Consider the following 25590-nt stretch of genomic DNA (forward strand, 5'->3'; position numbering starts at 1 on the left):
CCTTCTTTTCAAAATGGTTGACGAAGTCATCTGCAGAGAGGGAGGAGGGGGGAGGGGAGGAGGATTCAGGAGGGAGGAGAAGGTTGCAAAGAGCTTCCTAGGGTTAGAGGCAGATGCTTGGAATTTAGAGTGGTAGAAAGTGGCTTTAGCAGCAGAGAGAGAAGAGGAAAATGTAGAGAGGAGGGAGTGAAAGGATGTCAGGTCCGCAGGGAGGCGAGTTTTCCTCCATTTCCGCTCGGCTGCCCGGAGCCCTGTTCTGTGAGCTCGCAATGAGTCGTCGAGCCACGGAGCGGGAGGGGAGGACCGAGCCGGCCTGGAGGATAGGGGACATAGAGAGTCAAAGGATGCAGAAAGGGAGGAGAGGAGGGTTGAGGAGGCAGAATCAGGAGATAGGTTGGAGAAGGTTTGAGCAGAGGGAAGAGATGATAGGATGGAAGAGGAGAGAGTAGCGGGGAGAGAGAGCGAAGGTTGGGACGGCGCGATACCATCCGAGTAGGGGCAGTGTGGGAAGTGTTGGATGAGAGCGAGAGGGAAAAGGATACAAGGTAGTGGTCGGAGACTTGGAGGGGAGTTGCAACGAGGTTAGTGGAAGAACAGCATCTAGTAAAGATGAGGTCGAGCGTATTTCCTGCCTTGTGAGTAGGGGGGAAGGTGAGAGGGTGAGGTCAAAAGAGGAGAGGAGTGGAAAGAAGGAGGCAGAGAGGAATGAGTCAAAGGTAGGCGTGGGGAGGTTAAAGTCGCCCAGAACTGTGAGAGGTGAGCCGTCCTCAGGAAAGGAGCTTATCAAGGCATCAAGCTCATTGATGAACTCTCCGAGGGAACCTGGAGGGCGATAAATGATAAGGATGTTAAGCTTGAAAGGGCTGGTAACTGTGACAGCATGGAATTCAAAGGAGGCGATAGACAGATGGGTAAGGGGAGAAAGAGAGAATGACCACTTGGGAGAGATGAGGATCCCGGTGCCACCACCCCGCTGACCAGAAGCTCTCGGGGTGTGCGAGAACACGTGGGCAGACGAAGAGAGAGCAGTAGGAGTAGCAGTGTTGTCTGTGGTGATCCATGTTTCCGTCAGTGCCAAGAAGTCGAGGGACTGGAGGGAGACATAGGCGGAGATGAACTCTGCCTTGTTGGCCGCAGATCGGCAGTTCCAGAGGCTACCGGAGACCTGGAACTCCACGTGGGTCGTGCGCGCTGGGACCACCAGATTAGGGTGGCCGCGGCCACGCGGTGTGGAGCGTTTGTATGGTCTGTGCAGAGAGGAGAGAACAGGGATAGACAGACACATAGTTGACAGGCTACACAAGAGGCTACGCTAATGCAAAGGAGATTGGAATGACAAGTGGACTACACGTCACGAGTGTTCAGAGAGTTAAGCTTACGTAGCAAGAATCTTATTGACTAAAATGATTAAAATGATACAGTACTGCTGAAGTAGGCTAGCTGGCAGAGGCTGCGTTGTTGACTAAGTAGGCTAGTTGGCATTGGCTGCGTTGTTGACACTACACTAATCAAGTCGTTCCGTTGAGTGTAATAGTTTCTACTGTGCTGCTATTCGGGGCTAGCTGGCTAGCTAGCAGTGTTGATTACGTTACGTTGCGTTAAAAGAACGACAATAGCTGGCTAGTTAACCTAGGAAATCGCTCTAGACTACACAGTACAACGGCTTGATAATCAAGCCGTTGTACTGTAATGAAATGAAATGAAAAATGTGATACTACCTGTGGAGCGAAGCGAAATGCGACCGGATTGTTGAGTGCAGAAGTTCTGTTCGGTAGACGTTGGCTAGCTGTTGGCTAGCTAGCAGAGTCTCCTGCGGACCGAGTGCAGATGCGACCGCTCGCTCCAACCCGCTCCAACCCGGGACACTAATCTAATCTAATTCTATCTCCTAAGACATGACAGACATGGAAGCTCTGCTTCTATCTCCTAAGACATGACAGACATGGAAGCTCTGCTTCTATCTCCTAAGACATGACAGACATGGAAGCTCTGCTTCTATCTCCTAAGACACAACAGACATGGAAGCTCTGCTTCTATCTCCTAAGACATGACAGACATGGAAGCTCTGCTTCTATCTCCTAAGACATGACAGACATGGAAGCTCTGCTTCTATCTCCTAAGACATGACAGACATGGAAGCTCTGCTTCTATCTCCTAAGACACGACAGACATGGAAGCTCTGCTTCTATCTCCTAAGACACAACAGACATGGAAGCTCTGCTTCTATCTCCTAAGACACAACAGACATGGAAGCTCTGCTTGTATCTCCTAAGACATGACAGACATGGAAGCTCTGCTTCTATCTCCTATGAAACGACAGACATGGAAGCTCTGCTTCTATCTCCTAAGACACGACAGACATGGAAGCTCTGCTTCTATCTCCTAAGACACAACAGACATGGAAGCTCTGCTTCTATCTCCTATGACATGACACTGTATACAGTGGGGAGAACAAGTATTTGATAACCTGCAAAATCGGCAGTGTTTCCTACTTACAAAGCATGTAGAGGTCTGTAATTTTTATCATAGGTACACTTCAACTGTGAGAGACGGAATCTAAAACAAAAATCCAGAAAATCACATTGTATGATTTCTAAGTAATTCATTTTCATTTTATTGCATGACATAAGTATTTGATCAGAGAGTAAGAATTCCAGCTCTCACAGACCTGTTAGTTTTTCTTTAAGAAGCCCTCCTGTTCTCCACTCATTACCTGTATTAACTGCACCTGTTTGAACTGGTTACCTGTATAAAAGACACCTGTCCACACACTCAATCAAACAGACTCCAACCTCTCCACAATGGCCAAGACCAGAGAGCTGTGTAAGGACATCAGGGGTACAATTGTAGACCTGCACAAGGCTGGGATGGGCTACAGGACAATAGGCAAGAAGCTTGGTGAGAAGGCAACAACTGTTGGCGCAATTATTAGAAAATGGAAGAAGTTCAAGATGACAGTCAATCACCCTCGGTCTGGGGCTCCATGCAAGATCTCACCTCGTGGGGCATCAATGATCATGAGGAAGGTGAGGGTTCAGCCCAGAACTACACGGCAGGACCTGGTCAATGACCTGAAGAGAGCTGGGACCACAGTCTCAAAGAAAACCTTTAGTAACACACTACGCCGTCATGGATTAAAATCCTGCACGCAAGGTCCCCCTGCTCAAGCCAGCGCATGTCCAGGCCCGCCTGAAGTTTGCCAATGACCATCTGGATGATCCAGAGGAGGAATGGGAGAAGGCCATGTGGTCTGATGAGACAAAAATTGAGATTTGGGGTCTAAACTCCACTCGCCGGTTTGGAGGAAGAAGAAGGATGGACTCCTGAACATCTAATCAAATGGCTACCCAGACTATTTGCATTGCCCCCCCCCCCCCCCACCTTCTACTCTGCTGCTATTCTCTGTTATTATCTATGTATAGTCACTTTAATAACTCCATCTACATGTACATATTACCTCGACACCGGTGCCCTGGCACATTGACTCTGTACCAGCACCCCCTGTATATATCCTCCACATTGACTCTGTACTGGTACCCCCTGTATATAGCCTCCACATTGACTCTGTACCGGTACCCCCTGTATATAGCCTCCACATTGACTCTGTACCGGTACCCCCTGTATATAGTCTCCACATTGACTCTGTACCGGTACCCCCTGTATATAGTCTCGCTATTGTTACTTTACTCTTTAATTATTTGCATTTCTCATTTTTAAACTTTTTTTTAACTGCATTGCTGGTTAAGTTGTAAGTCAGCATTTCACTTGAAATTCTACATTGTAGTCGGCAGATGTGACTAAGATTTGATTTGATTATATAGCCTCATTATTCATTATAGATTTTGATTTGATGGTCCTGAAACATGCTCTCTGCTACCGCTAACAGCCTGCCTGTCGTCTCTAGCCGTCCGCATGGCCCTGAAACATGCTCTCTGCTACCGCTAACAGCCTGCCTGTCGTCTCTAGCCGTCCGCATGGCCCTGAAACATGCTCTCTGCTACCGCTAACAGCCTGCCTGTCGTCTCTAGCCGTCCGCTAACATCCACATGGTCCTACTTTCCATGCTGCCAGACAATCCTCTCCTCCTCTCCTCCTCTCCTCCTCTGCTCCGTTTCAATCCTCTCCTCCTCTGCTCCGTTTCAATCCTCTCCTCCTCTGCTCCTCTGCTCCTCTCCTCGTCTGCTCCGTTTCAATCCTCTCCTCCTCTGCTCCGTTTCATGAACAAAACAAAAACATGAACAAAGGCGCTGGGGGGGGGGGGAACAGTAGCGCTGTTTCCCCTAATGTTGTTTTTTATCATTTCGGGCTCTATTCTAAATCTCATTCAATCTTGGCTTTTGTGGAAGGGAATTACATGTACATTTAGCTCTCACATCCTAATGGATAGACATTGCTATGCCTGTGAGGATTGTTGAGAAACTGTTCCTGAAACTGTTCCTGAAACTGCATCATATGAAATATAACAGCAGCAGTCGAGGCAGGGTTGGCCCAGGCACACACTTCCTGTACTGTCACATGGGACACATAAACCAGCTGAAAATAATGATACACACACCCTGGTGCAGATACTCACACACACACACACACACGATCTCATGTGGGTTGCTGCTGTGTACACGTTGTCACATAGGGCCAGTAATGTAACGATCAGCAGACAGAAACCAGGGAAAGAAAACCGTGTGTAACTGTCAGAAGAGAGGGTGAAAGATGTCCTTCACATGTTAACAACATACACATTTCTTCCATACTTAAAAGTGTCCAAAACAGTCATGATTGATATCAATATGAGAAAAACGTTACCGGCTAACTCTCTGATCAGCAGTCTGACCAGTAGCGGAGGACATTTTCCACGAGACGGAATAGGGACTTCCCTCTATTTATATTATATAAAAGGCCAATAGTTAACCAAGGCCAGAAGCAGACTCAGAGGATGACCACTCCATGGTGGTATGGTTACCCCGAGGGTATGACCACTCCATGGTGGTATGGTTACCCCGAGGGTATGTCCACTCCATGGTGGTATGGTTACCCCGAGGGTATGTCCACTCCATGGTGGTATGGTTACCCCGAGGGTATGTCCACTCCATGGTGGTATGGTTACCCCGAGGGTATGTCCACTCCATGGTGGTATGGTTACCCCGAGGGTATGTCCACTCCATGGTGGTATGGTTACCCCGAGGGTATGTCCACTCCATGGTGGTATGGTTACCCCGAGGGTATGTCCACTCCATGGTGGTATGGTTACCCCGAGGGTATGTCCACTCCATGGTGGTATGGTTACCCCGAGGGTATGTCCACTCCATGGTGGTATGGTTACCCCGAGGGTATGACCACTCCATGGTGATATGGTTACCCCGAGGGTATGTCCACTCCATGGTGGTATGGTTACCCCGAGGGTATGTCCACTCCATGGTGGTATGGTTACCCTGAGGGTATGACCACTCCATGGTGGTATGTCCACTCCATGGTGGTATGGTTACCCCGAGGGTATGACCACTCCATGGTGGTATGGTTACCCCGAGGGTATGACCACTCCATGGTGGTATGGTTACCCCGAGGGTATGACCACTCCATGGTGGTATGTCCACTCCATGGTGGTATGGTTACCCCGAGGGTATGTCCACTCCATGGTGGTATGGTTACCCCGAGGGTATGTCCACTCCATGGTGGTATGGTTACCCCGAGGGTATGTCCACTCCATGGTGATATGGTTACCCCGAGGGTATGTCCACTCCATGGTGGTATGGTTACCCCGAGGGTATGACCACTCCATGGTGGTATGGTTACCCTGAGGGTATGTCCACTCCATGGTGGTATGGTTACCCCGAGGGTATGACCACTCCATGGTGATATGGTTACCCCGAGGGTATGACCACTCCATGGTTACCCCGAGGGTATGACCACTCCATGGTGGTATGGTTACCCCGAGGGTATGACCACTCCATGGTGGTATGGTTACCCAGAGGGTATGACCACTCCATGGTGGTATGGTTACCCCGAGGGTATGTCCACTCCATGGTGGTATGGTTACCCCGAGGGTATGTCCACTCCATGGTGGTATGGTTACCCCGAGGGTATGTCCACTCCATGGTGGTATGGTTACCCCGAGGGTATGACCACTCCATGGTGGTATGGTTACCCCGAGGGTATGTCCACTCCATGGTGGTATGGTTACCCCGAGGGTATGTCCACTCCATGGTGGTATGGTTACCCCGAGGGTATGACCACTCCATGGTGATATGGTTACCCAACAGGGTGTAGTCACCCTGTTACCTGGTGGCCCATAAAGCCTCTCTGAGCACAGTGAGATCCACTACTAATCAAATCAAATGTATTTATATAGCCCTTCGTACATCAGCTGATATCTCAAAGTGCTGCCCTACAGACAGACAGACCTACAGACAGACAGACAGACAGACAGACCTACAGACAGACAGACAGACAGACCTACAGACAGACAGACAGACAGACAGACAGACAGACAGACAGACAGACAGACAGACAGACAGACAGACAGACAGACAGCCCTACAGACAGACAGCCTTACAGACAGACAGAGAGACAGACACAGACAGACAGACAGAGAGACAGACACAGACAGACAGACAGACAGACCTACAGACAGACAGACAGACAGACAGACAGACAGACAGACAGACAGACAGACAGCCTTACAGACAGACAGAGAGACAGACACAGACAGACAGACAGACAGACAGACAGACAGACAGACAGACAGACAGCCTTACAGACAGACAGAGAGACAGACACAGACAGACAGACAGACAGACAGACAGACAGACAGACAGACAGCCTTACAGACAGACAGAGAGACAGACACAGACAGACAGACAGACAGACAGACAGACAGACAGACAGACAGACAGACAGACAGACAGACAGACAGACAGAGAGACAGACAGCCCTACAGACAGACAGACAGAGAGACAGACAGACAGACAGACAGACAGACAGACAGACAGACAGACAGCCCTACAGACAGACAGACAGACAGACAGACAGACAGACAGACAGACAGACACAGTAGTTTTGTCTGACATGTATTAACATTCTAAATGATTGGCTTATTATAGGCACCACTCCATTGAGCAACACTCGATATGTATTTAATCTATTAGGAAAGCCTGGAGGGTAAGTTCATGTAAAACAACCAAGGATATGAAAGACAAAGATTCATGGAAACAGAACTATTGATACATATCGTGCACCGTCATCACTCCCCATTGAGTGAATAGCTACATAACAGCCTAAGCACTAAGTGGATCTTGTCATTTATACTAACCCATAACACTGACAACATTGTAGCTGTCTGACAAAGGTTTCCTACTGTGGGCCTCTCTCATACCACAACATTCTATCCATCCCTTATGTCAATAGCATAATACCAAGAACAATCGATCACTATGAATAGGAAGCTGGTTCAGAGACACCACCTTCCAATGAGGTCACGTCGTTACCAAAATAACTGCTGAGTAAAAAGCCATTGACCTATCATGTAGCATTTGGTAAAAATGTGGTCTACACTTAGTCAGTCCGTATGTTAGCCTATGAAGCTACAACGATATAGTATAAATGCAAACAACTTATATAAATAGCCTGGCAAGATGATAAGAATTAATTTAGGTTGGTTACCTTCCATGCCTCCTTCGCAGTGGTGATGATGATGATTATGTTGCGCGTCGCTGCGGTCCGTGTAGTTGTAGTCCATTTGAGTTACTTTGACATTCCATCCGAATCAAAAGATTTTGGTTGTGGAATGAGAACCTTCAGGGTTCCACCGGCAGCAAGTAGTGGCTGAAACCCGTCATGTTCTAAAAGATGGAAAACCCCCCGACTGAGCTCATTTCCGCTGGGGAAAGTAGCAGGCTGTTCGATTCTCCCTCTCTCCGCTTGTTCCTCATATCAAATCAAATCCATTTGTATTTGTCACATGCGCCGAATATAACAGGTGTAGGTAGACCTTACCGTGAAATGCTTACATGTCCGTAATCAAATATTCTGCTTTGTGTCGAAAATCGTTAAATAACTTGATTCCTCTTGGGCGTCAATTCACTATGTTGCATCAAGATAAACTTTGACAACCATAGAAAGAAGGTTCATTTCAGATAAAATGGGAACCAACTCGTTCAAAACGATAAAACGCTAGAAAACGCGCTATTATTATAAAAGTGGATTACCGTAGCATGTGTCAATACCGTTATAATCCAACCGAAGAGGAATAAAGCTCTCCCTTATTCTGCCTGTTGATGCGGACCCGTTATGCGTCGTGGTGGAAGAAGGGAGAAACGTGAGGAGGTGCTGCTTCCTACGTGAGATGGAATTTGACTCCTTCGCCTTCAGGCCGCCTTTTAAAAGGGCAAGACAAGAGCCAATAGCTGAGAATGCTGAGATATAATAGTTTACAGAAATGCATGGTTACTTGTATTGACTTAGAATAAATGAAAATAGCCTAATAATTGTAATAATATTGTTGTCGCCAACTGTATTATTGATGTATTCTAGTGCGCAACCAGACTAGTCGCATAGACTAGACATAACATAGTCCATTTCATTCCCGTAGTATATGTTATGTTTGGTATGGTTACATGAGATAAAAGGACCTGTTAGATGTGAAGTTCCCTATTTAGGGGACCTGCGTAGTTACTGATTCCGATCGATATTTTCGCTGATAAATCGATCTGTGGACACCGTCTATCCAAACGGCTCTCACGGACACAGTGGTTCAGGAAGCCAAGCTCGAGCGCTGTGAGACGGAGACGTTTTGATCTTTAGAATTTTTTTTTACATTTTCTCCAACACTAAACAAATATCTATTTTACAGTTATAAGGAATGTGATACCTTATAGTTAGTCGTTTTATAAATTGATTATACTATATTTAGAAAGCATGTCAGTCACTTCAGGCCTGACTCATACGGTTTTGTATGAGTTTGTAATGAGGTGCGTACTGGCGGCAGAGAAGTCAGGCGCAGGAGAGCGGAAACTGGTTTACAACGGTGTCGTTTAATCAACATAAACCAGCGTCAACAGAACAATACATGGAATGGGTCAAACAAAACCCGGTAATAACCAGCATACCGTTGCACAAGCACTACAAGAAACAATTACAGACAAGGACATAGGGGGGGAACAGAGGGTTAAATACACAACATGTCATTGATGGAATTGGAACCAGGTGTGATGGAAGACAAGACAAAACCAATGGGAAATGAAAAGTGGATCAGTGATGGCTTGAAGGTCGGTGACTTCGACCGCGGCCGGAACAAGGAGAGGGACCAACTTCTGCGGAAGTCGTGACAGAGCTGGAAATACATGATCATATATTTAATATTTTCACATTTGTATTATTTTTGTACTATGTACTTGAGCTTGTGTCCTCAAAAGTGACTACACCTCAGCAATGTATTCTACCAGAAAGGAGAACGTTTTACCTTTCTGTGAGTATGCAGCATTACTAGTTATTGTTCATGGCTCTCTCATGATAAATAATTATTTTTGGGGATTACATTGAACTGGTTTTAAGTAAAAGGTTGCATGTTTGAATCTCATCACAAACAACTTTAGCAACTTTGCAACTACTTAACATGTTAGCTAACCCTTCACCTAACCCTAACATGTTAGCTAACCCTTCATCTAACCTTAGCATGTTAGCTAACAATTCATCTAACCTTAACATGTTAGCTAACCTTTCACCTAACCTTAACATGTTAGCTAACAATTCATCTAACCTTAACATGTTAGCTAACCCTTCACCTAACCTTAACATGTTAGCTAACCCTTCATCTAACCTTAACATGTTAGCTAACCCTTCATCTAACCTTAACATGTTAGCTAACCCTTCATCTATCCTTAACATGTTAGCTAACCCTTCACCTAACCCTAAACTTAACCTTTTAACCTAACTCCTAACCTTAACATGTTAGCTAACCCTTCATCTAACCATAATGTGTTAGCTAACCCTTCATCTAACCTTAACGTGTTAGCTAACCCTTCATCTATCCTTAACATGTTAGCTAACCCTAACCTTAACCTTTTAACCTAACTCCTAACCTTAACATGTTAGCTAACCCTTCATCTAACCTTAACGTGTTAGCTAACCCTTCATCTAACCTTAACGTGTTAGCTAACCCTTCATCTAACCTTAACATGTTAGCTAACCCTTCATCTAACCTTAACATGTTAGCTAACCCTTCATCTAACCTTAACGTGTTAGCTAACCCTTCATCTAACCTTAACGTGTTAGCTAACCCTTCAGCTAACCCTTCATCTAACCTTAACGTGTTAGCTAACCCTTCAGCTAACCTTAACATGTTAGCTAACCCTTCATCTAACCTTAACGTGTTAGCTAACAATTCATCTAACCTTAACATGTTAGCTAACCCTTCACCTAACCTTAACATGTTAGCTAACAATTCATCTAACCTTAACATGTTAGCTAACCCTTCACCTAACCTTAACATGTTAGCTAACCCTTCATCTAACCTTAACATGTTAGCTAACCCTTCATCTAACCTTAACATGTTAGCTAACCCTTCATCTATCCTTAACATGTTAGCTAACCCTTCACCTAACCCTAAACTTAACCTTTTAACCTAACTCCTAACCTTAACATGTTAGCTAACCCTTCATCTAACCATAATGTGTTAGCTAACCCTTCATCTAACCTTAACGTGTTAGCTAACCCTTCATCTATCCTTAACATGTTAGCTAACCCTAACCTTAACCTTTTAACCTAACTCCTAACCTTAACATGTTAGCTAACCCTTCATCTAACCTTAACGTGTTAGCTAACCCTTCATCTAACCTTAACGTGTTAGCTAACCCTTCATCTAACCTTAACATGTTAGCTAACCCTTCATCTAACCTTAACATGTTAGCTAACCCTTCATCTAACCTTAACGTGTTAGCTAACCCTTCATCTAACCTTAACGTGTTAGCTAACCCTTCAGCTAACCCTTCATCTAACCTTAACGTGTTAGCTAACCCTTCAGCTAACCTTAACATGTTAGCTAACCCTTCATCTAACCTTAACGTGTTAGCTAACCCTTCAGCTAACCCTTCATTTAACCTTAACATGTTAGCTAACCCTTCATCTAACCTTAACGTGTTAGCTAACCCTTCATCTAACCTTAACGTGTTAGCTAACCCTTCATGTAACCTTAACGTGTTAGCTAACCCTTCATCTAACCTTAATATGTTAGCTAACCCCAACCTTAACCTTTTAACCTAACTCCTAACCTTAACCCTAACCCCTAGAGTTAACGTTAGCCAGCCAGCTAACATTAGCCACCTAGCCAACGTTTAGTCACAACAAAATGTCATTTTTAACTTAACATACATTTGCAAATATGTAACATATTGTACATTTTGTAAATTCATAACATATTGCACAAATTGTAATTTGTAACAAAACGGATGATGAAACATCCACAAATGAATGCATACCATACGAAATGGATGATGAAACATCCACAAATGAATGCATACCATACGAAATGGATGATGAAACATCCACAAATGAATGCATACCATACGAAATGGATGATGAAACATCCACAAATGAATGCATACCATACGAAATGGATGATGAAACATCCACAAATGAATGCATACCATACGAAATGGATGATGAAACATCCACAAATGAATGCATACCATACGAAATGGATGATGAAACATCCACAAATGAATGCATACCATAACATATCGTACTACATGGAGTGTCTCGGATTTACAAATGGAATAATACGAAATGCTCTGAGACCACGTTGGTGGAATAGGCATATGTCCAATTGGACGAGGACTCCTTATAAATCCATTTAGAAAAAGCAACACCGTATCCAATAATGATTCCATGGTAAGATATTTTAAAGTACATTTTTGTCATGGAAACGTTGTCAAATTGTGTTGCTTTATTCTGTCGATATCATTATGAATAACATAGGCTACTGCGGAAATATTGCCTTCAAGGCTTTACTTCCCATGGAGAAAGTCTCCTTGCCCCGCCAGAGTTTCTTTTCGCTGTGTTCCATCCCCAGACCCCTCTGTCACCCAGCTTCACTGGTCACCGCCTCCCGTGTTTCTAGACAAGGGGTTTGACAGTCAGAGCAGTCAAGTAGTCAGTCAGCCGACACAACAGTAGGTCTTTGTTCCTGACCTTATCCTCTGTCTCTGTATTGGGACTCTGGTGCCCTGACTGGGTTCAATGTCTAGTGACTGTCTAATTAAGGCAAAATGGCAGGCCCATGCAGTTCTAAGTCCTTGTCCTACATGGTTTAGAGCCACTTACTGTCGCCGGGCAGATCAAACCAACCAGCTGTCTGATCACCAGACCTAGACTCATGACCTCATATCCCATGGCAGGACACAACCTAGTCTCAGAGCAATTCGTATTGTTCTGTACGTAAATCGGTTAAGGTTAGGAGTTAGGTTAAAGGGTTAAGGTTAGTGTAAGAGGAAGGGTTAGCTGAAAGGCTTAAGGTTAGGGGTAGCTAACATGCTAAGTATTTGCAAAGTAGCAAAAAAGTAGAAAGTAGTTGAAAAGTTGCTAATTAGCTAAAATACTAAGGTAGCCCGTGATGAGATTCAAACAGATTCTGCGTAAAAAAACGGTTTAATGTAACTAAATGTATTTTTTTTTTAAATTAATCTATGTAATCCCCCAAAAGACTTATTTATCATGACAGCGACATAAACAATAACTGGTAATGTTGCATACTCCAAGAAAAGTCCAAATAGTTCTACATTGCTGAGGTGTAGTCACTTTAAAGAAACAAGTTTAAGTACACAGTACAAATATGATAAAAATATATATATAATGTTTTTCCTATTCAACAAACCTGTATGAATAAGGCTTGACATGACTTACAGTTGAAGTCTGAAGTTTACATACACTTAGGTTGGAGTCATTAAAAAACTTGTTTTTCAACCACTCCACAAATTTCTTGTTAACAAACTATAGTTTTGGCAGGTCGGTTAGGACATCTACTTTGTGCATGACGCAAGTATTTTTTCCATTAATTGTTTACAGACAGATTATTTAACTTATAATTCACTGTATCACAATTCCAGTGGGTCAGAAGTTTACATACACTAAGTTGACTGTGCATTTTAACAGCTTGGAAAATTCCAGAAAATGATGTCATGGCTTTAGAAGCTTCTGATAGGCTAATTGACATCATTTGAGTCAATTGGAGGTGTACCTGTGGATGTATTTCAAGGCCTTCCTTCAAACTCAGTGCCTCTTTGCTTGACGTCATGGGAAAATCAGAAGAAATCAGCCAAGACCTCAAAAAAAAAATTGTAGACCTCCACAAGTCTGGTTCATCCTTGGGAGCAATTTCCAAACGCCTGAAGGTACTACGTGCATCTGTACAAACAATAGTACGCAAGTATAAACACCATGGGACCACGCAGCCGTCATACCGCTCAGGAAGGAGACGTGTTCTGTCTCCTAGAGATGAACGTACTTTGGTGCGAAAAGTGCAAATCAATCCAAGAACAACAGCAAAAGATCTTGTGAAAATGTTGGAGGAAACAGGTACAAAAGTATCTATATCAACAGTAAAACGAGTCCTATATCGACGTAACCTGAAAGGCCGCTCAGCAAGGAAGAAGCCACTGCTCCAAAACCGCCATAGAAAAGCCAGGCTGAAATGGTCCACCCACACAGACAGTGTGAGGAAGAAGGCGCAACAGCGCCTCTTCAACCTCAGGAGGCTGAAGAAATTTGTCTTGTCACCCTAAACCCTAACAAACTTTTACAGATGCACAATCGAGAGCATCCTGTCGGACTGTATCGCCGCCTGGTACGGCAACTGCTCCGCCCTCAACCGTAAGGCTCTCCAGAGGGTAGTGAGATCTGCACAACGCATCACCGGGGGCAAACTACCTGCCCTCCATGACACCTACACCACCCGATGTCACAGGAAGGCCAAAAAGATCATCAAGGACATCAACCACCCGAGCCAGTGCCTGTTCACCCCACTATCATCCAGAAGGTGAGGTCAGTACAGGTGTATCAAAGCTGGGACCGAGAGATTGAAAAACAGTTTTTTTTCTCAAGGCCATCAGACTGCTAAACAGCAATCAGTAACTCAGAGAGGCTGCTGCCTACATTGAGACCCAATCACTGGACACTAGTCACCTTAAACAATGCCACTTTAATTATGTTTAAATATCTTACATTACTCATATCACATGTATATACTGTATTTTATACCATCTACTGCACCTTGCCTATTCCGCTCGGCCATCACTCATCCATATACTTATACATACATATTCTCATTCACCCCTTTAGATGTGTGTGTATTAGGTAGTGGTTGGGGAATTGCTGGATTACATGTTAGATATTACTGCATGGTCAAAACTAGAAGCACAAGCATTTCACTACACTCGTATTAACATCTGCTAACCATGTGTATGTGACCATTAACATCTACTAACCAGGTGTATGTGACCAATCTGATTTGAGGGTGGTAATGACCATGTTATAACACTAGGGATTGTAATGGCCATGTTATAACACTAGGGATTGTAATGACCATGTTACAACACTAGGGGGTGGTAATGACCATGTTATAACACCAGGGGGTGGTAATGACCATGTTACAACACTAGGGATTGTAATGACCATGTTATAACACTAGGAGGTGGTAATGACCATGTTATAACACTAGGGATTGTAATGGCCATGTTATAACACTAGGGATTGTAATGACCATGTTACAACACTAGGGGGTGGTAATGACCATGTTATAACACCAGGGGGTGGTAATGACCATGTTACAACACTAGGGATTGTAATGACCATGTTATAACACTAGGGGGTGGTAATGACCATGTTACAACACTAGGGATTGTAATGACCATGTTATAACAGTAGGGGGTGGTAAAGACCATGTTATAACACTAGGGGGTGGTAATGGCCATGTTACAACACTAGGGATTGTAATGACCATGTTACAACACTAGGGATTGTAATGACCATGTTACAACACTAGGGATTGTAATGACCATGTTACAACACTAGGGATTGTAATGACCATGTTACAACACTAGGGATTGTAATGACCATGTTACAACACTAGGGGGTGGTAATGACCATATTACAACACTAGGGATTGTAATGACCATGTTACAACACTAGGGAGTGGTAATGGCCATGTTATAACACTAGGGGTGGTAATGACCATGTTATAACACTAGGGGGTGGTAATGACCATGTTACAACACTAGGGGGTGGTAATGACCATGTTACAACACTAGGGGGAAGTAATGACCATGTTACAACACTAGGGGTGGTAATGACCATGTTATAACACTAGGGGGTGGTAATGACCATGTTATAACACTAGGGATTGTAATGACCATGTTATAACACTAGGGATTGTAATGACCATGTTATAACACTAGGGATTGTAATGGCCATGTTACAACACTAGGGGGTGGTAATGACCATGTTATAACACTAGGGATTGTAATGACCATGTTATAACACTAGGGATTGTAATGACCATGTTATAACACTAGGGATTGTAATGACCATGTTACAACACTAGGGGTGGTAATGACCATGTTACAACACTAGGGGGAAGTAATGACCATGTTACAACACTAGGGGTGGTAATGACCATGTTATAACACTAGGGGGTGGTAATGACCATGTTATAACACTAGGGATTGTAATGACCATGTTATAACACTAGGGATTGTAATGACCATGTTATAACACTAGGGATTGTAATGACCATGTTACAACACTAGGGGTGGTAATGACCATGTTATAACACTAGGGGGTGGTAATGACCATGTTATAACACTAGGGATTGTAATGACCATGTTATAACTCTAGGGATTGTAATGACCATGTTATAACACTAGGGATTGTAATGACCATGTTACAACACTAGGGGGTGGTAATGACCATGTTACAACACTAGGGGGTGGTAATGACCATGTTACAACACTAGGGATTGTAATGACCATGTTACAACACTAGGGGGTGGAAATGACCATGTTATAACACTAGGGATTGTAATGACCATGTTACAACACTAGGGGTGGAAATGACCATATTATAACACTAGGGATTGTAATGACCATGTTACAACACTAGGGATTGTAATGACCATGTTACAACACTAGGGGGTGGTAATGACCATGTTATAACACTAGGGATTGTAATGACCATGTTATAACACTAGGGATTGTAATGACCATGTTATAACACTAGGGATTGTAATGACCATGTTATAACACTAGGGATTGTAATGACCATGTTACAACACTAGGGGGTGGTAATGACCATGTTATAACACTAGGGATTGTAATGACCATGTTATAACACTAGGGATTGTAATGACCATGTTATAACACTAGGGATTGTAATGACCATGTTACAACACTAGGGGGTGGAAATGACCATGTTATAACACTAAGGATTGTAATGACCATGTTACAACACTAGGGGGTGGAAATGACCATGTTATAACACTAGGGATTGTAATGACCATGTTACAACACTAGGGGGTGGAAATGACCATGTTATAACACTAGGGATTGTAATGACCATGTTACAATACTAGGGGGTGGAAATGACCATGTTATAACACTAGGGATTGTAATGACCATGTTACAACACTAGGGATTGTAATGACCATGTTACAACACTAGGGGGTGGTAATGACCATGTTACAACACTAGGGATTGTAATGACCATGTTACAACACTAGGGGGTGGAAATGACCATGTTATAACACTAGGGATTGTAATGACCATGTTACAACACTAGGGGGTGGAAATGACCATGTTATAACACTAGGGATTGTAATGACCATGTTACAACACTAGGGATTGTAATGACCATGTTACAACACTAGGGGGTGGTAATGACCATGTTACAACACTAGGGATTGTAATGACCATGTTACAACACTAGGGGGTGGTAATGACCATGTTACAACACTAGGGGGTGGAAATGACCATGTTATAACACTAGGGATTGTAATGACCATGTTACAACACTAGGGGGTGGAAATTACCATGTTATAACACTAGGGATTGTAATGACCATGTTACAACACTAGGGGGTGGTAATGACCATGTTACAACACTAGGGGGAAGTAATGACCATGTTACAACACTAGGGGGAAGTAATGACCATGTTACAACACTAGGGATTGTAATGACCATGTTATAACACTAGGGATTGTAATGACCATGTTATAACACTAGGGATTGTAATGACCATGTTATAACACTAGGGATTGTAATGACCATGTTATAACACTAGGGGGAAGTAATGACCATGTTATAACGAGGGATTGTAATGACCATGTTACAACACTAGGGGGTGGTAATGACCATGTTATAACACTAGGGGATGGTAATGACCATGTTAATACACTAGGGGGTGGTAATGACCATGTTATAACACTAGGGGATTGTAATGACCATGTTATAACGAGGGATTGTAATGACCATGTTACAACACTAGGGGGTGGTAATGACCATGTTATAACACTAGGGGATGGTAATGACCATGTTAATACACTAGGGGGTGGTAATGACCATGTTATAACACTAGGGGGTGGTAATGACCATGTTATAACACTAGGGGGTGGTAATGACCATGTTATAACACTAGGGGGAAGTAATGACCATGTTACAACACTAGGGATTGTAATGACCATGTTACAACACTAGGGATTGTAATGACCATGTTAATACACTAGGGGGTGGTAATGACCATGTTATAACACTAGGGGGTGGTAATGACCATGTTATAACACTAGGGGATGGTAATGACCATGTTAATACACTAGGGGGTGGTAATGACCATGTTATAACACTAGGGGGTGGTAATGACCATGTTATAATACTAGGGGGTGGTAATGACCATGTTATAACACTAGGGGGTGGTAATGACCATGTTACAACACTAGGGGGTGGTAATGACCATGTTACAACACTAGGGGGTGGTAATGACCATGTTACAACACTAGGGGGTGGTAATGACCATGTTACAACACTAGGGGGTGGTAATGACCATGTTACAACACTAGGGGTGGTAATGACCATGTTACAACACTAGGGGGTGGTAAATGACCATGTTACAACACTAGGGGGTGGTAATGACCATGTTACAACACTAGGGATTGTAATGACCATGTTAATACACTAGGGGGTGGTAATGACCATGTTATAACACTAGGGGGTGGTAATGACCATGTTATAACACTAGGGGATGGTAATGACCATGTTAATAGACTAGGGGGTGGTAATGACCATGTTATAACTCTAGGGGGTGGTAATGACCATGTTATAATACTAGGGGGTGGTAATGACCATGTTATAACACTAGGGGGTGGTAATGACCATGTTACAACACTAGGGGGTGGTAATGACCATGTTACAACACTAGGGGGTGGTAATGACCATGTTACAACACTAGGGGGAAGTAATGACCATGTTACAACACTAGGGGGAAGTAATGACCATGTTACAACACTAGGGGGTAGTTGTGAGCCCTACCAGAAAAATACACACACACAGCATAGTGAGAGACACCAATCCTTATTTGACGTTTGCATTTATTCCATCCTGGTGAGGATCGCCTGAGGGGGGAGAGAGGTGAGGTGGATGAGTGTGCCAGGAGGCTCAGCAGGCGATAGGCACATACAGGTGACATAGGTCACGTCTCCCTGAGTTAGGCAGCCAGGAGAGTCAACCAATACGTCCCAAATGCCACTCCATTCCCTACAGAGTGCTCTGCTTTTGGTAAAAAAAAGTAGTGTACTAGGTAGAGATTATTGCCCTGGTCTAAAGTAGTGTACTATGGAAGGAATAGGGTGGCATTTGGGACTAAATAAATCAGACAGGTGTAAAGTCTACTGTAGACCCCCAGACAGGTGTAAAGGCTACTTTAGATTACCAGACAGGTGTAAAGGCTACTTTAGACTCCCAGACAGGTGTAAAGGCTACTTTAGATTACCAGACAGGTGTAAGGGCTAATTTAGATTACCAGACAGGTGTAAAGGCTAATTTAGATTACCAGACAGGTGTAAAGGCTACTTTAGATTACCAGACAGGTGTAAAGTCTACTGTAGACCCCCATACAGGTGTAAAGGCTACTTTAGATTACCAGACAGGTGTAGTCTTCTTTAGACTCCCAGACAGGTGTAGTTTACTTTAGACTCCCAGACAGGTGTAGTCTACTTTAGACTCCCAGACAGGTGTAGTCTACTTTAGATTACCAGACAGGTGTAGTCTACTTTAGATTACCAGACAGGTGTAGTCTACTTTAGACTCCCAGACAGGTGTAGTCTTCTTTAGACTCCCAGACAGGTGTAGTCTACTTTAGATTATCAGACAGGTGTAGTCTACTTTAGACTCCCAGACATGTGTAGTCTACTTTAGACTCCCAGACAGGTGTAGTCTACTTTAGATTACCAGACAGGTGTAGTCTACTTTAGACTCCCAGACAGGTGTAGTCTACTTTAGATTACCAGACAGGTGTAGTCTACTTTAGACTCCCAGACAGGTGTAGTCTACTTTAGATTACCAGACAGGTGTAGTCTACTTTAGATTACCAGACAGGTGTAGTCTACTTTAGACTCCCAGACAGGTGTAGTCTACTTTAGATTACCAGACAGGTGTAGTCTACTTTAGATTACCAGACAGGTGTAGTCTACTTTAGACTCCCAGACAGGTGTAGTCTACTTTAGACTCCCAGACAGGTGTAGTCTACTTTAGATTACCAGACAGGTGTAGTCTACTTTAGATTACCAGACAGGTGTAGTCTACTTTAGATTACCAGACAGGTGTAGTCTACTTTAGACTCCCAGACAGGTGTAGTCTTCTTTAGATTACCAGACAGGTGTAGTCTACTTTAGATTACCAGACAGGTGTAGTCTTCTTTAGACTCCCAGACAGGTGTAGTCTTCTTTAGACTCCCAGACAGGTGTAGTCTACTTTAGACTCCCAGACAGGTGGTCTACTTTAGATTACCAGACAGGTGTAGTCTACTTTAGACTCCCAGACAGGTGTAGTCTTCTTTAGACTCCCAGACAGGTGTAGTCTTCTTTAGACTCCCAGACAGGTGTAGTCTACTTTAGACTCCCAGACAGGTGTAGTCTACTTTAGATTACCAGACAGGTGTAGTCTACTTTAGACTCCCAGACAGGTGTAGTCTACTTTAGACTCCCAGACAGGTGTAGTTTACTTTAGACTCCCAGACAGGTGTAGTCTACTTTAGACTCCCAGACAGGTGTAGTCTACTTTAGATTACCAGACAGGTGTAGTCTACTTTAGATTACCAGACAGGTGTAGTCTACTTTAGACTCCCAGACAGGTGTAGTCTTCTTTAGACTCCCAGACAGGTGTAGTCTACTTTAGATTATCAGACAGGTGTAGTCTACTTTAGACTCCCAGACATGTGTAGTCTACTTTAGACTCCCAGACAGGTGTAGTCTACTTTAGATTACCAGACAGGTGTAGTCTACTTTAGACTCCCAGACAGGTGTAGTCTACTTTAGATTACCAGACAGGTGTAGTCTACTTTAGACTCCCAGACAGGTGTAGTCTACTTTAGATTACCAGACAGGTGTAGTCTACTTTAGATTACCAGACAGGTGTAGTCTACTTTAGACTCCCAGACAGGTGTAGTCTACTTTAGATTACCAGACAGGTGTAGTCTACTTTAGATTACCAGACAGGTGTAGTCTACTTTAGACTCCCAGACAGGTGTAGTCTACTTTAGACTCCCAGACAGGTGTAGTCTACTTTAGATTACCAGACAGGTGTAGTCTACTTTAGATTACCAGACAGGTGTAGTCTACTTTAGATTACCAGACAGGTGTAGTCTACTTTAGACTCCCAGACAGGTGTAGTCTTCTTTAGATTACCAGACAGGTGTAGTCTACTTTAGATTACCAGACAGGTGTAGTCTTCTTTAGACTCCCAGACAGGTGTAGTCTTCTTTAGACTCCCAGACAGGTGTAGTCTACTTTAGACTCCCAGACAGGTGGTCTACTTTAGATTACCAGACAGGTGTAGTCTACTTTAGACTCCCAGACAGGTGTAGTCTTCTTTAGACTCCCAGACAGGTGTAGTCTTCTTTAGACTCCCAGACAGGTGTAGTCTACTTTAGACTCCCAGACAGGTGTAGTCTACTTTAGATTACCAGACAGGTGTAGTCTACTTTAGACTCCCAGACAGGTGTAGTCTACTTTAGACTCCCAGACAGGTGTAGTCTACTTTAGATTACCAGACAGGTGTAGTCTACTTTAGACTCCCAGACAGGTGTAGTCTACTTTAGATTACCAGACAGGTGTAGTCTACTTTAGACTCCCAGACAGGTGTAGTCTACTTTAGACTCCCAGACAGGTGTAGTCTACTTTAGACTACCAGACAGGTGTAGTTTACTTTAGATTATCAGACAGGTGTAGTCTACTTTAGACTCCCAGACAGGTGTAGTCTACTTTAGACTCCCAGACAGGTGTAGTCTACTTTAGACTCCCAGACAGGTGTAGTCTACTTTAGATTACCAGACAGGTGTAGTCTTCTTTAGACTCCCAGACAGGTGTAGTCTACTTTAGACTACCAGACAGGTGTAGTTTACTTTAGATTACCAGACAGGTGTAGTCTACTTTAGACTCCCAGACAGGTGGTCTACTTTAGACTCCCAGACAGGTGTAGTCTACTTTAGACTCCCAGACAGGTGTAGGCTACTTTAGACTCCCAGACAGGTGTAGTCTACTTTAGACTCCCAGACAGGTGTAGTTTACTTTAGATTACCAGACAGGTGTAGTCTACTTTAGATTACCAGACAGGTGTAGTCTACTTTAGACTCCCAGACAGGTGTAGTCTACTTTAGACTCCCAGACAGGTGTAGTTTACTTTAGATTACCAGACAGGTGTAGTCTACTTTAGACTCCCAGACAGGTGTAGTTTACTTTAGATTACCAGACAGGTGTAGTCTACTTTAGATTACCAGACAGGTGTAGTCTACTTTAGACTCCCAGACAGGTGTAGTTTACTTTAGATTACCAGACAGGTGTAGTCTACTTTAGACTCCCAGACAGGTGTAGTTTACTTTAGATTACCAGACAGGTGTAGTCTACTTTAGATTACCAGACAGGTGTAGTCTACTTTAGACTCCCAGACAGGTGTAGTTTACTTTAGATTACCAGACAGGTGTAGTCTACTTTAGACTCCCAGACAGGTGTAGTGTACTTTAGATTACCAGACAGGTGTAGTCTACTTTAGATTACCAGACAGGTGTAGTCTACTTTAGATTACCAGACAGGTGTAGTCTACTTTAGACTCCCAGACAGGTGTAGTTTACTTTAGATTACCAGACAGGTGTAGTCTACTTTAGACTCCCAGACAGGTGTAGTTTACTTTAGACTCCCAGACAGGTGTAGTCTACTTTAGACTCCCAGACAGGTGTAGTCTACTTTAGACTCCCAGACAGGTGTAGTCTACTTTAGACTCCCAGACAGGTGTAGTTTACTTTAGATTACCAGACAGGTGTAGTCTACTTTAGACTCCCAGACAGGTGTAGTCTACTTTAGATTACCAGACAGGTGTAGTCTACTTTAGACTCCCAGACAGGTGTAGTCTACTTTAGACTCCCAGACAGGTGTAGTCTACTTTAGACTCCCAGACAGGTGTAGTTTACTTTAGACTCCCAGACAGGTGTAGTCTACTTTAGACTCCCAGACAGGTGTAGTCTACTTTAGACTCCCAGACAGGTGTAGTCTACTTTAGATTACCAGACAGGTGTAGTCTACTTTAGATTACCAGACAGGTGTAGTCTACTTTAGATTACCAGACAGGTGTAGTCTACTTTAGACTCCCAGACAGGTGTAGTCTACTTTAGACTACCAGACAGGTGTAGTTTACTTTAGATTATCAGACAGGTGTAGTCTACTTTAGACTCCCAGACAGGTGTAGTCTACTTTAGATTACCAGACAGGTGTAGTCTACTTTAGACTCCCAGACAGGTGTAGTCTACTTTAGACTCCCAGACAGGTGTAGTCTACTTTAGACTCCCAGACAGGTGTAGTCTACTTTAGACTCCCAGACAGGTGTAGTCTACTTTAGACTCCCAGACAGGTGTAGTTTACTTTAGATTACCAGACAGGTGTAGTCTACTTTAGATTACCAGACAGGTGTAGTCTACTTGAGATTACCAGACAGGTGTAGTCTACTTTAGACTCCCAGACAGGTGTAGTTTACTTTAGATTACCAGACAGGTGTAGTCTACTTTAGACTCCCAGACAGGTGTAGTTTACTTTAGATTACCAGACAGGTGTAGTCTACTTTAGACTCCCAGACAGGTGTAGTCTACTTTAGACTCCCAGACAGGTGTAGTTTACTTTAGACTCCCAGACAGGTGTAGTCTACTTTAGACTCCCAGACAGGTGTAGTCTACTTTAGACTCCCAGACAGGTGTAGTCTACTTTAGACTCCCAGACAGGTGTAGTCTACTTTAGATTACCAGACAGGTGTAGTCTACTTTAGACTCCCAGACAGGTGTAGTCTACTTTAGATTACCAGACAGGTGTAGTCTACTTTAGACTCCCAGACAGGTGTAGTCTACTTTAGATTACCAGACAGGTGTAGTCTACTTTAGACTCCCAGACAGGTGTAGTCTACTTTAGACTACCAGACAGGTGTAGTCTACTTTAGATTACCAGACAGGTGTAGTCTACTTTAGATTACCAGACAGGTGTAGTCTACTTTAGACTCCCAGACAGGTGTAGTCTACTTTAGACTCCCAGACAGGTGTAGTCTACTTTAGACTCCCAGACAGGTGTAGTCTACTTTAGACTCCCAGACAGGTGTAGGCTACTTTAGACTCCCAGACAGGTGTAGTCTACTTTAGACTCCCAGACAGGTGTAGTTTACTTTAGATTACCAGACAGGTGTAGTCTACTTTAGATTACCAGACAGGTGTAGTCTACTTTAGATTACCAGACAGGTGTAGTCTACTTTAGACTCCCAGACAGGTGTAGTTTACTTTAGATTACCAGACAGGTGTAGTCTACTTTAGACTCCCAGACAGGTGTAGTTTACTTTAGATTACCAGACAGGTGTAGTCTACTTTAGACTCCCAGACAGGTGTAGTCTACTTTAGATTACCAGACAGGTGTAGTCTACTTTAGACTCCCAGACAGGTGTAGTCTACTTTAGATTACCAGACAGGTGTAGTCTACTTTAGACTCCCAGACAGGTGTAGTCTACTTTAGATTACCAGACAGGTGTAGTCTACTTTAGATTACCAGACAGGTGTAGTCTACTTTAGATTACCAGACAGGTGTAGTCTACTTTAGACTCCCAGACAGGTGTAGTCTACTTTAGATTACCAGACAGGTGTAGTCTACTTTAGATTACCAGACAGGTGTAGTCTACTTTAGACTCCCAGACAGGTGTAGTTTACTTTAGATTACCAGACAGGTGTAGTCTACTTTAGACTCCCAGACAGGTGTAGTTTACTTTAGACTCCCAGACAGGTGTAGTCTACTTTAGACTCCCAGACAGGTGTAGTCTACTTTAGACTCCCAGACAGGTGTAGTCTACTTTAGATTACCAGACAGGTGTAGTCTACTTTAGACTCCCAGACAGGTGTAGTCTACTTTAGATTACCAGACAGGTGTAGTCTACTTTAGACTCCCAGACAGGTGTAGTCTACTTTAGACTACCAGACAGGTGTAGTCTACTTTAGATTACCAGACAGGTGTAGTCTACTTTAGATTACCAGACAGGTGTAGTCTACTTTAGACTCCCAGACAGGTGTAGTCTACTTTAGACTCCCAGACAGGTGTAGTCTACTTTAGACTCCCAGACAGGTGTAGTCTACTTTAGACTCCCAGACAGGTGTAGTCTACTTTAGACTCCCAGACAGGTGTAGTCTACTTTAGACTCCCAGACAGGTGTAGTCTACTTTAGATTACCAGACAGGTGTAGTCTACTTTAGACTCCCAGACAGGTGTAGTCTACTTTAGACTCCCAGACAGGTGTAGTCTACTTTAGACTCCCAGACAGGTGTAGGCTACTTTAGACTCCCAGACAGGTGTAGTCTACTTTAGACTCCCAGACAGGTGTAGTTTACTTTAGATTACCAGACAGGTGTAGTCTACTTTAGATTACCAGACAGGTGTAGTCTACTTTAGATTACCAGACAGGTGTAGTCTACTTTAGACTCCCAGACAGGTGTAGTTTACTTTAGATTACCAGACAGGTGTAGTCTACTTTAGACTCCCAGACAGGTGTAGTTTACTTTAGATTACCAGACAGGTGTAGTCTACTTTAGACTCCCAGACAGGTGTAGTCTACTTTAGACTCCCAGACAGGTGTAGTTTACTTTAGACTCCCAGACAGGTGTAGTCTACTTTAGACTCCCAGACAGGTGTAGTCTACTTTAGACTCCCAGACAGGTGTAGTCTACTTTAGACTCCCAGACAGGTGTAGTCTACTTTAGATTACCAGACAGGTGTAGTCTACTTTAGATTACCAGACAGGTGTAGTCTACTTTAGATTACCAGACAGGTGTAGTCTA

General features: G+C 43.6%; 1 protein-coding gene across 4 annotated transcripts in view; it reads right to left on the minus strand.

Moving 5' to 3' along the window:
- disc1 (DISC1 scaffold protein) overlaps positions 1–8360 on the minus strand; it is a 161961-nt gene extending 153601 nt beyond the window's left edge. Inside the window, exon 1 of one of the 4 annotated variants that reach the window (XR_010463561.1) lies at positions 7654–8350. Coding sequence is in view for 3 of the 4 variants with exons in the window: in XM_065016618.1 (XP_064872690.1) it covers positions 7654–7729 (76 nt within the window). In the remaining variant the exon portion in view is untranslated. Of the gene's footprint in view, positions 1–7653 lie in introns of all 4 variants that reach the window. The other 3 variants (XM_065016618.1, XM_065016620.1, XM_065016619.1) reach the window with 3 other exon arrangements.
- Between the last annotated feature and the right edge of the window lie 17230 nt (positions 8361–25590).

The sequence above is a fragment of the Oncorhynchus nerka genome, unplaced genomic scaffold (assembly GCF_034236695.1).
Source record: "Oncorhynchus nerka isolate Pitt River unplaced genomic scaffold, Oner_Uvic_2.0 unplaced_scaffold_946, whole genome shotgun sequence".
NCBI classification, from domain to species: domain Eukaryota; kingdom Metazoa; phylum Chordata; class Actinopteri; order Salmoniformes; family Salmonidae; genus Oncorhynchus; species Oncorhynchus nerka.